Source organism: Nyctereutes procyonoides, unplaced genomic scaffold (assembly GCF_905146905.1).
Source record: "Nyctereutes procyonoides isolate TBG_1078 unplaced genomic scaffold, NYPRO_anot_genome, whole genome shotgun sequence".
NCBI lineage: Eukaryota > Metazoa > Chordata > Mammalia > Carnivora > Canidae > Nyctereutes > Nyctereutes procyonoides.
This window is the reverse complement of record NW_026575041.1, coordinates 1,140,848-1,157,159: the sequence shown is the minus strand read 5'-3', so window position 1 is coordinate 1,157,159 and position 16,312 is coordinate 1,140,848. Positions and strand designations below refer to the sequence as shown.

The 16,312-nt window shown below is 55.7% G+C and overlaps 3 protein-coding genes across 10 annotated transcripts in view; 1 reads left to right on the top strand and 2 right to left on the bottom strand.

Annotated features, from left to right (window-relative positions):
* NUMA1 (nuclear mitotic apparatus protein 1) overlaps window positions 1–7,184 on the top strand; it is a 76,382-nt gene extending 69,198 nt beyond the window's left edge. For all 8 annotated transcript variants that reach the window (XM_055320546.1, XM_055320542.1, XM_055320545.1 and 5 more), the window contains 10 exons: window positions 730–840; window positions 958–1,176; window positions 1,272–1,429; window positions 2,567–2,813; window positions 3,723–3,951; window positions 4,633–4,769; window positions 5,126–5,302; window positions 5,513–5,626; window positions 5,871–6,092; window positions 6,448–7,184. In XM_055320546.1, coding sequence (XP_055176521.1) covers window positions 730–840; window positions 958–1,176; window positions 1,272–1,429; window positions 2,567–2,813; window positions 3,723–3,951; window positions 4,633–4,769; window positions 5,126–5,302; window positions 5,513–5,626; window positions 5,871–6,092; window positions 6,448–6,459 — 1,626 coding nt within the window. In that variant the 3' untranslated portion in view covers window positions 6,460–7,184. The remainder of the gene's footprint in view (window positions 1–729; window positions 841–957; window positions 1,177–1,271; window positions 1,430–2,566; window positions 2,814–3,722; window positions 3,952–4,632; window positions 4,770–5,125; window positions 5,303–5,512; window positions 5,627–5,870; window positions 6,093–6,447) is intronic.
* Window positions 7,185–7,443: 259 nt separating this feature from the next.
* IL18BP (interleukin 18 binding protein) lies at window positions 7,444–11,711 on the bottom strand. The gene is given in 7 exon segments (XM_055320610.1): window positions 7,444–7,699; window positions 7,702–7,740; window positions 7,937–8,084; window positions 8,183–8,303; window positions 8,956–9,147; window positions 9,479–9,572; window positions 10,595–11,711. Coding segments are annotated over 6 exon segments (564 nt in total). The 5' UTR covers window positions 9,501–9,572; window positions 10,595–11,711; the 3' UTR covers window positions 7,444–7,657.
* A 132-nt stretch (window positions 11,712–11,843) lies between these two features.
* Window positions 11,844–16,312, bottom strand: part of RNF121 (ring finger protein 121) — an 83,107-nt gene continuing 78,638 nt past the window's right edge. Inside the window, exons 7-9 of the mRNA XM_055320609.1 lie at window positions 15,532–15,665; window positions 14,820–14,921; window positions 11,844–13,210 (exon numbers count right to left, since the gene is read on the bottom strand). Of these exons, the coding sequence (XP_055176584.1) occupies window positions 13,090–13,210; window positions 14,820–14,921; window positions 15,532–15,665 (357 nt within the window). The 3' untranslated portion in view covers window positions 11,844–13,089. The remainder of the gene's footprint in view (window positions 13,211–14,819; window positions 14,922–15,531; window positions 15,666–16,312) is intronic.

The following is a 16,312-nucleotide window of genomic DNA, read 5'->3' as shown; positions in this document are numbered from 1 at the left end:
TTCCTGGGGCTCGGAGATGTAGGAGAGCTAAGGCCAGCTAGTACAGTGCCTGCTGCAAGTTAAGCACTCACTGGCATTGCAGAGGGACTGAGAACTGGATGTGGGCCCTGCTCCTGAGGAGTCTGTGGTCTGGACAGGAGACCGTGCACCATCGTAAATGAGCCCACACAGGTTTGGAGTCAGGTGGACTAAGGTTCAAATCATACTCTGCTGTGATCCTGATCAGTATGTTTAAATCTCTGAGCTCAGTTTCTTCATCCATCAAATGGAGACAAAGTTATTTCCCATAGTAGTTTTAAGGAGAGAGAGTTCACAGGTCCTGAGAGAGTTCATATGCCAAGTGCCTAGTTCTGTGCTCTCCACCCAGGTGTTCCTGAGGCTCAGTTTGCTGGGGAGTGGGGGAGTCTCCCTGGGGAGACAACTCCTGGAGAGAGAATGAGACAGTTTGGGCCTGGTAGCAAAGAAGGCAAAGATAGGGCTGTCAGAACTCTGCCAGAAAGGGCAGTAGCTGGATAGCGAAAGTTCTTACAGAGTATGGACCTCGAGAGGTGTGTGGTGTGTCATTAGGTGGGAGTTGGGGGCAGAGGTAAAAGGATTTTTTGTGCCTGTCCTGAGAGAATATGTAAGAGTCTGAAAACACCCATGGGGCCCAGGAGGCTAGGGCAAGTTTATGATTTGGGTAGGGCGGCCAGGCCAGCCACCCCGATCGGCATTTGTCTTGCTTTCTAGGCCCAGGGAGGTGAGAGCCAGCTAGAGGCCCAGCGCCTCCAGGCTCAGCTGAGTGAGCTGCAGGCCCAGCTGAACCAGAAGGAGCAGGCAGCAGAGCACTACAAGCTACAGGTAAGCCCCCCACCCCTCCCCTCTACCTCCCCACCCCCAGCCATGCTACTGCCTGCCCGTTGCTTCCCCAGTCCCCGCCCCTCACCACCACCCCTCCCGCCCTGTCTGCCCAAGTAGATGGAGAAAGCCAAGACCCACTATGATGCCAAGAAGCAGCAGAACCAAGAGCTGCAGGAGCAGCTCCGGGGCCTGGAGCAGCTGCAGAAGGAGAACAAGGAGCTTCGGGCTGAGGCTGAGCGGCTGGGCCGGGAGCTCCAGCAGGCCGGGCTGAAGACCAAGGAGGCTGAGCAGACCTGCCGTCACCTTAGCGCCCAGGTGCGCAGCCTAGAGGCACAGGTAAGCATCTGCTGGGACGGAGCCCTGTGCCCCACTCTCCCAGGCTGCCGCTGACTGGGGCTTATCTTCATGCTGCCTTGCCCTCCCCTTCTCAGGTTGCTCACGCTGACCAGCAGCTTCGAGACCTGGGCAAGTTCCAGGTGGCAACTGACGCCCTAAAGAGCCGAGATCCCCAGGCTAAGCCTCAGCTGGACTTGAGTATTGACAGCCTGGATTTGAGCTGCGAGGAGGGGACTCCCCTCAGTGTCACCAGGTGAGGCGGCACCCTGCCTCCTTCCTGTCCATGGACTGCCTGCTGTTTGTCAGGCTGTGTCCTGGGTACTGGGCCTAATGAGGCAAAGATGTAGTCTCTTTGCTCTCTGGGAGCTTATCTGTAGAGAAGAAAAAGGAGAAATGGTCACAGGTGTTAGGCCAGATGTTTGTACAGGGTACAGTGGGAGTAAAAAGAAACCCAAGCGGTCAGAAGGCTGTCACTGCAGCCTGCAGAGTTGCTGAAGGCCTATGTGCCTGGGGAACAGAGGGCAGAGGCCAAGAAAGAACCTGGCTGGGATCCCCAATGAAGTTTAGACTTGATCCTAAAGGCATCAGTGAAGGACCTCGGAAGGGTCTGAAATTAAGGACTATGTGGTCCAGTTGGCATCTTAGAAAGATTATTTTAACAGCCAGCGTAGAAACTGAGAAACTGTCGGTACTCTTAGGAAAACACTTTAAAAACATCAATGCATTTATTTAGCCCTCACAGTCCTCTGTGAGGACTGATTATCTCTTTAACAGATGATACTGGGGCAGAGGGGCAGTCATTTGCCCAAGGTCCCACGGTGGCAGAGGTAGGCTTGAACCAGGCCAGGCTGGCTTGAGTCCTTGCTTATCACTGGGCTGGTGCCTCCTCTCAGGTGCCACTAAGTCTAGGTGAGGGGAGATGAGGTGGACCAGGCCAAGGACACCAGAGCGGACTGGGGTGTGGTGAGGTGACTTGTGTAGGTGGGCAGGAGGGAAGTGGTAGGACTTTGCCCATGTTCATGGATGGCTGGAGGTGTCCAGCTGGAGGCTGCTCCCATTCACCGAAGTAGGAGATGCAGGAGGAACAGATGGATGGACTTCGTTTGGAGATGTTCACTGCGGAGCTGAGTGTCCGGGGCGGGGTGGGTGGGGATGTCTGGGACAGTGGAGTCCGGGAGTTGCCAGTGTTCAGGAGCTCAGAGAGCCACTGGAGTAGATGGTCTCACCAGGAATGGAGAATGGAGTGAAGGGAGGGCCCAGGGCAAAGACTCTTCTTCCCTGGTGCCTTTCAAAAGTCAGAGCGAGAATGGGGTGCTTGACCTGGTCTGCTTATAAATGTAGGAATTGGCCACTTTGGATCAAAGGAATGAACAAAATGTTTTTGCCACAGCAAGCTGCCCCGAACCCAGCCAGATGGTACCAGCATCCCCGGAGAGCCAGCCTCGCCCATCTCCCAGCGCTTGCCCCCCAAGGTAGAATCCCTGGAGTCTCTCTACTTCACCCCCATCCCTGCTCGGGGTCAGGCCCCACTGGAGAGCAGCCTGGACTCCCTGGGGGACGGCTTCCTGGACTCAGGCCGGAAAACTCGCTCTGCTCGTCGGCGCACCACGCAAATCATCAACATCACCATGACCAAGGTCAGGCCGTTGGGAGTGGGGCTGCAGGGCAGTGCCCTTCCTTGCTCGTAAGGGCGTCTTTCCCATTGGGCCCTCACAACACCCTCCAGAGACGGGCAGGGCTGACTAGTCCGTATCTTACAGATGGAAAAGCTAAGACCCCAAGCAGTACAAGGATATGTGAGGCCTCTTTTGTAGGAAGGGGCAGGGCTAGACCTGGATGCCTCCTGGCTTGGAGGCACTGATCCTGTGCAAGCCGGAGGGAGAGGGAAGTCGCAGCCCCACCCCGGGCCTCCACGCCTCCGAGGTAGCTGCCGGCAGCTGCCATGCACTGTGGCCCCCGCAGAGGGCTGCTCGCCAGGCTGCGGGCTCTGACTGGCCCTTGTCTCCGTATCCTGAGGAGGTTGGGGGGTACGGCAGAGGTCCCCTCTTGTGTGTGGGTTGCCCTTGTTACCAGGAAGCTGGAGAACTACACGATGGGCAGGGTGCTGGCAGGCTTGGGTTGAAGGACGGCAGAAGCTGTGGGAGGAGCCTGATGGCCCCGAGAGACAAGCAGGGGACAAGCAAGCATTGCAGCCCCAGCTCAGCCCTTGCTAGCTGTGGCCTGGAGGTTGATCACTTATTTCCTTGCACTTGGATTCTAAAATGGTCTGCTACATACTCTGCCTTCTGCTACTACTCTGCACTGTCAGTAGGCAAGAGAAAATGAGGTCACCTCAGCACCTAGTGTAGGAATCTTAGTCCCCAAGCAGAGATCTTACACATGTGCAGCTAAGGATCCTGGGGCGGCGGGGGGGGGGGGGGCACGGGACGGGACACGACACACAGTGTGGTGCTGGGATGTCAGGCGCTCGGGGGAGGGGAACAGGCAGCCTCGGCATGGGTTCATGGGTTGTCAGGACCCCCCACCACTTTCATTCTCTCTTCCAGAAGCTAGACGTGGAAGAGCCGGATAGTGCCAATTCCTCCTTCTACAGCACACAGTCGGCCCCTGCCTCCCAGGCCGGCCCACGCGCCACCTCTTCTACCCAGTCTCTAGCTCGCCTGGGCTCCCCTGATGACGGCAACTCGGCTCTGCTCAGCCTGCCTGGCTACCGGCCTACCACTCGCAGCTCTGCTCGCCGCTCCCAGGCTGGGGTGTCCAGTGGGGCCCCTCCAGGTGAGGGGACCAGAGGGGTTTTACACACACAAAGATGAAGGATGAGACGGGGAGGAGATCCTGGCACAGGAAAGAGACAAGCTTTCAAAACCCCGAGGCTGGTTGCCTTCCGGCTCCTCGCCTGCCCCTCTTCCTTGCCGTCTCAGGGCCTTGCCTGTTGGTCCAGGGGCTCTGCTGGGCAGAGGGCGGGTATTCATCTCAGCCGGGGTGAATGGGAACTGCTCACAGGAGGCAGGATTGCCAGTGTGACAGCGACACTCAGCTCCTGTTACCCCATCTCGTGGTAAGGGGTGCCAGAAGAGCCTTGCTGGGCCAGTGTTCTTAGATTCCTGTTGAAGGCTTTTGCCCTCAGGACCCCTAGATCTCAATTCCTGGTCCTTAATTAGTGCCTCTAAGATGTCACAGCCTCTGCAGATGAGCTCTTTGAACCTCCCCAGGGGGAGAGCAGTGAGCCAGCCCCGGTGGTAAAAATGGCCCGTGAGCTCCACTCCTGGATCTGCAGCACCGAGCAGAGCAGGACTCTGGGGCCCTAGGCTTGAAGTAGGTCCACACACAGGGACAGGAGTGGCGGATGCAATGGTTGGCACGGCACCAGGACCAGGGAATGACCCGCTGCCACTCTCCTCACTCTTCCTGGCCTTCCAGCCCCCCTGCTCCCATCTCCCTGCTCTCTCTCCACAGGAAGGAACAGCTTCTACATGGGCACTTGCCAGGATGAACCAGAGCAGCTGGATGACTGGAACCGCATTGCGGAGTTGCAGCAGCGCAACCGGGTGTGCCCCCCACACTTGAAGACCTGCTACCCCCTGGAGTCCAGGGTGAGCTCGGGCCCCATGCTGGCTCCCCTCCTCCTCCCTTGGCTTACCCTAATACTACCCACTGGCCCTAGTGCCCTGGGTCTCTGGCCTGCTGCAGAGGGTGACGGTGTGCTTCCAGTGGGCTAGCTGGCACAGAGGGGCTCGGGGTGAAGTCCCCATGGGCAGGCCTGAGTGTGTGGAGGAGGTCTGTTCCGGTTTCCTCCTGTGGCCATCGTGTAGGGCAGGAGAGAAGACAACAGGAAGGGAGGCCTGCGGCCCACGGGAAGGCTTGAGCTGCTGAGCTACTGTACGTGCCAGGCCCATGAGTTGTTCTGGGGCAGTTGTGCCCCACTGACCACTCCTTCCACCCCACACAGCCTTCCCTGAGCCTGGCTACCATCACAGATGAGGAGATGAAAACTGGCGACCCCCGGGAGACCCTGCGCCGAGCCAGCATGCAGCCGGCCCAGATAGCTGAGGGCACGGGCATCACCACCCGGCAGCAGCGCAAACGGGTCTCCTCAGAGCCCCACCAGGGCCCTGGTACCCCCGAGGTAGGTGGCCCTGGCTCCTTTTTTATTCCATGTGTAGCTTGCCCAGGCCAAGCCCCACTACCCAAGTTTGAAAAATGGATTAATAGAGAGCCTTCACTCTCCAGGGGCTCAATGCAGGGACGGTTGGGAAGGGAGGCAGTGTTGACTTACAGGCCCCCTTGGCTCTGGGACACACGCCTGGCTCTGGATGTGAACCTCTCTTCCCCATAGTCTAAGAAGGCCACCAGCTGTTTCCCACGCCCCATGACTCCCCGGGACCGACACGAAGGGCGCAAACAGAGCACTACTGAGGCCCAGAAGAAAGCCGCTCCGGTTGTTAAGCAGGTCAATGTGGGGGTGGGGGGGTGGATATGACACAGACACCTGGGTGGCTCAGCCATTGAGTGCCTGCCTTCCGCCCTGGGATCAAGTCCCACATCAGGTTCCTTGCATGGAGCCTGCTTCTCCCTCATGTCTAGGTCTCTCATGAATTAAAAAAAAAAAAAATAGGTCAGTGCGGGAGGCTGGAGGGACCTTGGTGGCAGGGCATGAACGCAGCCCAGTCTGACAGCCCCTCCCTCCCCAACAGGCTGACCGCCGCCAGTCAATGGCTTTCAGCATCCTCAATACACCCAAGAAGCTCGGAAACAGCCTGCTGCGGAGGGGAGCCTCAAAGAAAGCCCTGTCCAAGGCCTCCCCCAACACCCGTGGCGGGACCCGCCGCTCTCCACGCATCGCCACCACTGCAGCCAGCGCCGCCACGGCGGCTGCCATCGCTGCTGCCACTGCCACCCCTCGGGCCAAGGGCAAGGTGGAGGCACTGATGGGGAAGGGAAGTGGGTGGCTGGACTCTTAGGAAAGTGGGTAGAAGTATGGCACACCCCCAGGCCACCCCTCGGGAGGTTTCCAAGGCAGGGCCCAGGCTGCTGGAGGTGGGCTAAGTGTGGGCACTTCCTGTCTTGGTTACCTGCTCGTGGAAGAGAGGAGACCCAAGGCTGTTTAGGCGCAGCCGGGATCCAATAACCTGCAAGTAGATGTGTCCAGGTCACCCCATGGAAGGGAAGGTAGTCAGGGGGCTTCAGGAGCTAAAAGAGGCCTCCTGCAGCCATCCGGTACAGGCTGGTATCACGAGTTTTCAGCCAAGTGATTGTGTTTCTCTCTTTTAGGCAAAGCACTAAAGGGCCAGGACCAGTGAGAGGCCCCACCTGTGTCCTCAATGCCGACCTCGCCTGGTCCTTTACCTTCTGCTGTCCCTTTCAGTGCCTTCTCTCAGCTCCCAGGCCAAAAGTGGCCAAACCCGTAGAGACAGTGATGCCTGCCCACACCCCGGCCTGGTACCTGGATCTTCATTGGAGCCTTCACTAGGTGAACAGATGTGTCCTCAGAGTCGGCTCCGGAGGCCTGGAGAGTCTAGGTCTTCTCCCTACCTTGCCTCATGTTTTCATAAAGCAAAGTCGCTTGTCCATCACAACCAGACTTGAGGCCGGCTTTGAGCGGCTGGGCCCGAGGGCCGAGTCAGTCCTCCTCAGCCTCTGGATTCACAAGGGACCATTGGAGGAGCAGGCCCCGGTCCCTGCTGCTCCTGGTACCCGAATCTAGCAGGGCCCTTTGCTTTTTGAAAAGTCCAGGACTTGGCATTGACCTAGTGGGTGCACCCAGAGGTTCTCCCATCCACCAAAAGGCTCAGGTGCCCAGAGATGCTCTTTTCCAGAACAGATGGGTCCCATGCCTGTGTGTGGCAGCAGGGTGGGGTCGGGGGCAGCCTTTAGCTGCCGCTTATCCCCCACTTTCCCCAGACTTCTACTGGGGTGGGATTTGGAGTGATGGGAAGGTTTTTAAGGGCCAGGGATGGATCTTTTCTAAATGTTATTACTTGTAAATAAAGTCTATTTTTCTCCCTTAAGTGCTGTCTGAGTCTATGGGGGAAGGGGAAATGTAGGCTCTTTAGAGCACAAGTTTTCCAGACTACCTACCTTCTCTCCAATCCTTTCTCCTGGTCTTTCTGGGGCACCAGGATCTTTCCACACTTTTTCTCTTTTGAAGGCTGGTATCCCCTGGTTTTTAGCCTTTAGCTTGAGTAACAGTCCCTCTTCCCACACTCCCTCCTAGAAGGAGCCAAGTTCTGTAAGTGGAATGATGGCTTAAATGACAGAGCAGATGCCTTCATTGACAAACCATTTATGCATGTCCCTGTGGGCCCTGCTGGGTGTGACAGAGACACAGCTGGGGACCAGACACAGCGTTCACCCCTGTCCCTTAGTGGGGACAGTGCATTAGAAGGAAAAAGGAAGAATACAACATGAAGGCAATGCCGGAGGAGGCCTGAGCTATGAGAGCATGGAGACCTCAGTGACGATGTGACGACTCAATTAGGCTTCAGAATTTCTCCGTCGTGATGAGGCGGGAGGGGGCTGGAGGTGGGCTTCTTGGGTAGAACGTGCCACAGTCTCCAGCCCAGCCTGGGGAAGAGAAGGCAGACAAGGGTCAGCGCCAAGGGTGGCTGACCTCTCGTCACCTTCCTCCAAGCCATGCCTCCCCTGCCCGAGTCCTGAACTCCACGGTGGACATTAGCTGGAGGCCACTCTGGGCAGAGCCCACCCTTTCCTCCCCATACTGCTCCTGCTGTCCGTGGAAACCTTCCCTCAGTTTTCTCACCCAGAGCTGGGCCAGGACAACATGCTCCTGGGCAGTGTGCGCGGGATCAGCAAAGACACAAGAGAAGTCGGTGTTGCGCAGGGTGGGGCTCAGCTCCTCTAGCACCAGAGTCCTCCGCAGCTGGGTGTGTTCACCCCTGGACTCCCTGCTAAAGAGGAGTGAAGACCATGAGAGGATGGCAGAAGAAGCCCTTCTCCCCCGCCCCCCTCCAACCATGTTGGCTGACCCCCCCACTGCACTCCTCACCTGGTGCTGCCCTCCCTCAGCCGACCTGGGAGGTGCTCGATGAAGGAGCCATTGCCCATCCAGAAGAGGATGCTGAAGGGGTAGCGGCTGCAGGCAGTACAGGACAAGGTCAGCATTCCATCTAAAGACACGTGTGGCTGTTAGCTCCCCTCTGCCGTGCTGCCCTGCCCCCAAGTCCCCCAGTCCCCACAATTCAGGAACCCAGAGTGCTGCTGTACGCACCACCCAGGTGGGGAAGTCCATTAATGGGGAAGTGCACTTGTCTACAAGGGAGGCCCAAGGCTGAACAAAAGGGATCTAGGGATGGGTCCTTGGTTCAGGTGAGGACTCCTGAGCCTGTTTCTTCAGGATGGCCTTTTCTAGTGCTCACCATTGGTGACTAAGAGCCCTGGCCAAGGAGGCGGCAGCAGGAGGCCACTGCTCTTCTGAGGTGGCCAGCGAGTGAGAGGGCTGGAGACTGGAGTGGGGGTGGCAAGGCGGGCCTTGTAACGTATTGCAGTCAAGGCCCTGGGAGCCCTCTGACCATCCTTGTGTCTGAACTCTTTCCATCCCACCAGATAGGGAACATCTCGGGAGCTGGGCCCTGCACCCACACTCACTCCCGGAGGGAACATGCCGAGTGCTCTAGCAAGCTGGCCTGGCTGGTGGGGCTACATGGCAGTAGGTGGGGTAGGGGGAAGCTCGGGAATCAACCCCACCCTTGGACTCTCTGTGCCCCAAACCCACCCCTGCCCACTATGTCCTTTGGGGCTTCCATCAGAATTGCTCCTTACTCAGTGGGACTTCCACTTCTGGCCCGGTCACCTCCAGTGCTGGGCACTGCTTAGCTGTCAGGAGCCAGGAGGGGCAGGAGTCCTTTGTGATCCCAGCTGAGGCAGCGGCAGTGGCCTGAGGTACAGGTGTGGCTCCAGCCAGGTGACAGAACATGTGCACACACAAAAGCAGGACCCGCAAAGGGCTGGGATCTGAGGGCAGGACACAAAGGCCAGGGCTGTCTGACTGCCAGGAATGCTCAACATCCTGGCCTGGACACTCTCTGGCGCAGAGATACCTGGGCTCTGCACGGGGAATCAGAGGAGCAGAAGGGTTCCTCAGGCCCCGCATGTTGGAATGGAGCGCAGGGAGACTTTGGGACTGGAGCCAGAACCACAGCATCTGGACACAGGCTGAAAGCCGTAACAGCAGAATGGAGTTCCCTGGGGGCGGGAGGCTCAGGGCCATCTGCACGGCTCCCTTCTGTTCTCAAATCCCACCCCCCACCCCCGACCCCCCGCCCATGCCAGCCCCAGGTCCCACCTGGTGTCCAGTTCTGTTTCATGGTCTTGACGGATGTGTCAAGAGCTGGTGTGCCTGGCTCTATTTATCTGTGACCACTTCCTCCTCTCTCGAGCTGGGGGCGGAAGAGAATGTAAATCAACCATTTATCTCACATCTCTGGCTTGCCTGGATCCCAGCCATTTGTATGGGCCTGTCCTTCCTGTATATTCCACAGCTCTTCCTGGGTCTGACCTCTAAATGGGCTGCCAGGCACTGCTACTTTGCTCCAGGCATCCAGCAAAGGCTGGGGCTTTACGTACTTAGCAACAAAGCTAAAGACCATCTAGTGACAGTCTTTCCCCACCCTACTAGCTCTTAGTACCATTAACATGCTGATTATGAGTCCACCCTAACTAACCCCTTCATTATAGGGATGAAGAAAGGGACCCAGAGAGGGGCCAGGGACACTACTACAAAGAGAGGCAAAGCCGGCTTTGCTGGAGCTGGTTCTGGGAAGGGCAGGATTAGTGAAGTCCTGCTGGGAAAGCACTGCCCCCGCCCCCCCCCCCCCCCCCCCCCCCCCCCCCGCCATTTCACTTTCGCTTTGTTTTTTTTTTAACTGGGAAATCTAAAGCAGGCTCTGAGTAACAAGTTACACAAGCAAGATGCCAGCCTGTACACTGCACTTCTTCTGGAACCAAAATTCATGGTGGCCTGGAATCTTCCTGCCCCCTCGGCTTTACCCTCCCAGGGATACAGATGGTATGAACTCATGAAGAGTCTCTCACAGGTGGATTCTTCTGTCCCAGCCAAGGGTTAGAACTTTGGCATCCACCTTTGCTCTTCAGAACCAGCCCTTGCTTCTACATGAGCAGGCCTCATGTTCTTTCACATTCACACCAATATTCAAGGGGTCAACTCTCCTAGTTACTGGAGACCCCAAGTTGGATCATTTTGACCATTTCAGGGTCACATCAGTCTGTCATCCTGGCCTTTCTCTGGCTTGCTCTGGCTTTCTCTGGCTTGCTCTGGCTTTCTCTCCCTCCAACCCCCATCCACCCATCACCCCTGCACAGCCTTCTCGCTTATCTCATCCCAGCCCCTTGGCCAGAGCTATAGGTCTAGGTTCACTAGGAAGTCTAGACCTCTCCCTACCTGGCTCTCGAGAAGCCCTGAGGAGCCCTCTTTTTCAGAATCCCCATTCTTGAAGCTCCACTCAGTCCGGCTGTGTTCGGCCCCGCGTAAGCCATGCCTCAGGAACTATGCTGACAGCACCCTCCGGCCTTGTGTGCAGAAACGTCTCAGAACCAGGCTGAGGACTTGAACACCAGCTGGAGCACTGGCCCTAAAAGAGGAGAGGGCACTTCCCAGGGAGGAGAGGGAGCAAGCAGCCTAGAACTGGCACCGGCAGCAACAGAGCTATACAAATGCACCAGTCTGGTAGATGATGGGACAAATGGAGCTGGGGCTGCAGCAGGGCCAGCACTAGGGGAAGGTAGTAAGGCACCTGGGATGCAAAGCCAGAAGAGGCATGCACTCACTATCAGGGTCGTGCCAGTGTCTATGGAGGCAGAAAGACCAGCACTGGTGACCCAGTCCACACACCGATCAAACATGAAGAACAAGACCAAGTGTCCGAGGTCTGTGGTCTCTGGAATCACAGGGATGGAATTGCTGGGGACAAAGCCAGGGAGCCAGGGAGGAGATGGGGAGCCATCTCCCATCTCCTCCAGGGAGGAGCCAGGAAGATGGAACTAGGTTTGGAGGATGAATCATGAAGCTCCCCCACGGGAGTGCCAGTATCTCCAGCTCTTGGGTCAGGAGGTAAGGCTGCTTGGGGCTTCTGAGACACAGTCTTTTGGGAAATGGGATTAGGAGATGGGAGGGAGAGGAGACAGGACTCTACCTCAGAGTGGAACCAAGATAAGAGTTGGGCTGCTGGGAGGTCATGGGACTCAGGCTTGCTGAAGCATGAAAAGAGAGCCTTGGACAGCTGGGTCTTGGCTTTTCATGTGAGTCTGATGTGTAGGGATTGGGGGACAAGAGTGAAAGGATGATCCTGGACCCTACAACTGGTCCTCATTCCATTCTCTGAGCATAGGCCCACTGGTATAAGCAGTGGGGGACCATGAGAAGCCATAGCTGGATATGAGAAGCTGAAGTTGAGTGGCCCATGAGAAGGGGTGCCGTAGAAGGGCACTGACCTCAGGCGGTGAGGAGAGAGTCACCCAGTGATGCTCCAGTGCCCTTCTGCCACAGGACAGGAGCCTGGCATCCCACCATTCCCATGGGTAAGGGGCAGGGCCAACCACCCCTTGGATTCAGCTTTCAAATGGGAACAGTAAAAGGTAGCAAAGGCAAGGCATTCCCAGGGACCCCAGGGAAGAATAAAGCAAAATGGATGTCCAGCTTTCCAACCCAGCTCATAGAGCTTTATTCAGAATGGAGTGACAAGATCCTGCTTGGCTCTTGCTACACTTGAAAGGGCAGGGTCAGCTGGGCCATATTCCCCAGGAACCCAGTGCTGAAGGTCCATGTTTGTCCTCCCACTTCCTTCAAAACCCAGAGGGCCAGAGCTGGGGCCTACCTGGAACCTCTTTTTAAAACCCACACTTCCTGGGGCCTTGCCCTCTTTTCTTTCCACCCACCACCATCCCTGTTGCCAGGTCTGGGCAGGACCCAGGAACATGGATGCTGACTGAGGGATATTCCCTGGGCTGGGAATTCCCTAGCAGCTTCAAGGAACACTGACGACAAGGAGGAGTCATATCTGTCATAGTCCCACTGCCACACACGGATGAACACACACGCACTCTCACTCAGGCTTTAAGGGAAGGAAGTGATGTGGGAGAGCGTCCTTTGGCACTTGTCACTGCTTCCGGGCTGGACGGTCTGCTTGCACAAGAGGCCTCCAATCACTGCCACCAACAGTAGTCCCCAGGGCTCAACTACACATAGACTCTGCTCTTGGCTAGGGGCAGGTTACCCAAGCTGCTGTTTCGGTTGCCCCCAAATTCTCATTGAAACATGATGTCCCAGGGCTTCCCTCCCTGGAAAAGTCAGGACAAGGTTCCACTTGCCTCAATCAGTCTACAGGTCTTGGACAAGGAAGACAGTAAGATACAACACTGGTCCTGGGGCCCAGATGGGGAGGAGGGATAACACTTCACCTTGCCCTCACTGTGCATCTGCGGCGCCAGGCCGGGTCCGGGAGCTCTCCCACACTGAGTGAACCAGGCTGGAGCTCGACAGGCGACAGGCGGAAGAAAGGGCGGGGGGGGGGGGGGTGCAGGAAGGGCTGAGGCTTTCAGCCAGAGATGAGAAGTCTCCTTTAAACCAAAAATGTCGTGGCTCTGTTCCAGCCCTGCTCAGGCAAGGAGGGTGAGGCCTGGAAGAGTTGGGCAATTCCTATGCTCCACAATAAAAAAGGTTTTTAAATATATTCATCAAAATAGTTTTCTTTTAAAAAGCTCCCACTGCTGACAGCCCCACTGGCTGGCTCTCCATCAACTCCCTCCCCAGCCCGGGCACAGCCGAAGGTTCCTGAGTGGCCCAAGTGCCCCTTTTGAGTCTTTCCCACCCAGGAGGTCTTGGAGGGCAGGCAGGAGAGTGCCCTGAGGTCCATAGTGGGTGGATGCTCTTCTTCCTGACTATTCCAGGCCCAGGATGTAGTTGATGCCTTGTACCAGGCCAATGATGACAGGCTGCCAGGCTACCAAGTATCGAAGCCAATCCAGCAGTTGCCCGTACATGACATGAGGCCTCTCCCAGCTGTCAGTGCGTTAAAGAGGCTATGTGTCAGAGCTGCTAAGGCCGGGCTAGGGGACAGGTGAGAGGGTCTGCCCACGCTTGTAGACACTCCACAGAAATCAGCCTACCTACGGGGAGAGCAAGCCCTCACCAGCCTCTCCATGTTAGCAGGAAGGACTGAACCTAGAGAATCGGGGGGAGGTGAGGAGAGGGGGCCAGTGCAGAAGACAGGACAGACACAGGAGGAGTTTGGAGAGGCGAGACTAAGCTAAGACTGACATGTGGAGAGGGCCTCCCACATAATACCTTCTCAAAGATGGGCCCGTTGGCATGAATACACATTCTGAGACTGCTATAAATGCATCTCTGCCAATGGCTACAGGGAGGTGGACAGTGGGATAAGGTAACCCCAGAAGTTCTTGTAATATCCCAAATGGAAGGTTTTCTAGGTCAAGGAAGGGGTTCAGTCCAGGGACTGAGGCAGAAGGGAACAGTGAAGAGGCTAGTCACAGGGGGTAACCCTTGGCAGAGGTTCTAAGGAATCCCCACACACCACTAAACACCAGGCCCTACTGAGGAGAAGGGGCCCAGAGAGGAGTTCTCTTCTTTTCATTTAAATGCTAGGCAAGACATTTAGAGAGGGAGCCCGGGAATCCAGCTCTGGGGAAAGCACAGATTAAACCTCATGACACTGGGGGAACCCCTCCAAAAGCCTCAGAAAGTGCAGGCTGGCCCAGTCTCTGGGAGCTGCAGGGAAGCCCCAAGCCTCAGCTTCACCATGGAGTTATTACTTAACTGTTCCTAAATTAGACCCTAGAAGAACCAAGCAAGGAATCTTAAGGGGAGAGGCCAGAGCCTCCTGTTAAGGGGCTGTGGGAATGTGCTGAGAATGCAGTGCCCCTGCCCAGCCCAGCTAATGTCCAGGGGACAGGGAACCCTGGCACACAGGGCAGCTGGGACAAGGAGGGCAGAAACGTTGCCCCCTGGATCCCAAGGGAAGTGAAGGGGGAATCGGAGTAGTGGCTGAGCAATTTCTACAAGACCAGTGGTGAGGAGGAAGAGGAGGGTGCAGGAAAGCCGACTATGGAGGGCCAGCAGGGTACGGAGTAGTAGCCTGGAGGAGCAGTGGGGCCGTGTTGCAAGTGGATGGGGACAGGGAGTCCCTCAGGCCTCCCTGAACCCTGCAGGCCCTGCACAGGCACAGAGCTAGTCTCTAGCCCCACATCATAGGTAAGGCATTGACTCATTAGCTATGTGACCCTAAACAGGTTTTTCAACCTCTAAACCATTTCATTGTAAAATGAGGATAATATCACCAAGGTTATCAAATGAGATAATATGGGCAAAGTGCTTAAACACAGTGTAAGGCATACAGTAAGAAACAGTAAATGAGTTTCTATTGCTATTGATTTACCCTTAAGAGATCTAGAACTACGATGAGAATCTGAGCTGTGAGTCCTGCCCCATGTTCCACCCCCAACTTCCCTAGTCCACAGGCCAAATGGAATGGTGAGTTACGTACCAGACTGGGGGGAGGAGGAAGGGCCCTGGGAGGACTCAAATGCAGAATGGCACTGGCCTGGACTTTTTCCCATTGCCCATTCTCAACAAGAATACAAACAAAGGATACGGGTTGCTGAACATCCTTTTGAGGTCTACCTTCTCTTTGCAGTAGGGACACGTCTGCTTCTTTCCCACAATGCACCAGCCGCGGATGCAGAACTCGTGGAATCTGAGCACCACTGGTCAAGGGAAATGGTGGGCAGACAGGATGGCACTTGAGCTCCGTGCCCGTCGTCAAGGTGCTCAGGCACCAGCTCTGGAGAAAGGTTCAAATTCTAGCTTCACCTCCTATTAGCTGTATAATCTTGGGCACATACCACCTTCTCTCTCTGACCCTACTTCCTTACATGTGAAGTGAGGATAATGATCTCCACTCTACAGGGTTTTTACGGGGCAAAATGGAGATGATACATAGCACAGAACGGGAGCTGAGCGAGCACATGATAAATACTGCAACTGTTACTCAGGGTGACTGGATTCTGAAACTGAGGGATCCAGCTAGAGGCTTTAGTTAGGCTCCTTTCTGATCCAGCCAGGCTATAAACTCTGTTTACATAAGAATGGCTCCCAGCTGTGGGGAAGAAGGAGGGAGAACACAGTTCCCACTACAGGGTGTCAGCTTCTCTAGCAGAGAACTTCCCCCAAATATCTGCCCTTGTGTGACTCTCCCATGCTTAAAGGTCTGGACAGCATGCCAGGGTAATGATCACCCACTCCCCTCCCTGACCGGAATGCACATGTGGCAGGAGATGTGGCCCAGGAGGTTCCAGGCAGGATACACGTGATTGCAAGATAGCCTATATGTGTTCTCGATGATGCCCTCTTCACTGACATCCACAAAGATCTGCTGCCCACACACGGCACACACACTGTCCGAGAGGTGTTTGGTAGGCATGCCCGACTCGCTGTAGAACTGGGAGAGAAGAACAGGAGGAAAAGACAGGAAAAGTGTGAGAATCAGCCCAAGTAGGACGGTACCACAAAGGCCTTTGGGTCTTCTGAAGAGGAGGCCAAGCAGCAGGGGGAGGAGGCCCCACAGCTACAGAACATCTTTTATAGGCCCAATCACCTCATCTGCTGGGTGGATAGGGAGAAAAGGACAGACCATTGATGGGTTAGGAGGTCAGATCTAATAGGACTTGGGCACTGGGCTGGTCAGCACCAGGGACAAGGAGACCAGGAGGTAGAAGGACTCAGGGCTGGTGATCAGGACCTATGTCAGATAAGCCACTCTGTGGCCACACTATGTTTCCATCAGAGATGAACAACATCTCTTCTCTAAGATTCAAAACAGTCAAATATCCAGTGCAATGTTGGTTTGGTGACAAGGGCATTCCCAAACATCTGCCGCAGCAACAAAAGAAGTTTGATCCTTTTGAATAGCATCTGGCATGATGTCTCAAACTGCCACACACTTTGACCATTCATTAATGTCATTTCAAGTAATTTAAAGAAGTAAAAATATCAAAAAACTTCAGGTATACAGATATTTATTTAGGTATTATTTATCATTAAAGAAGAGTTTAGCAATTCCTCAATAACTTAAACAGAATGATCGTA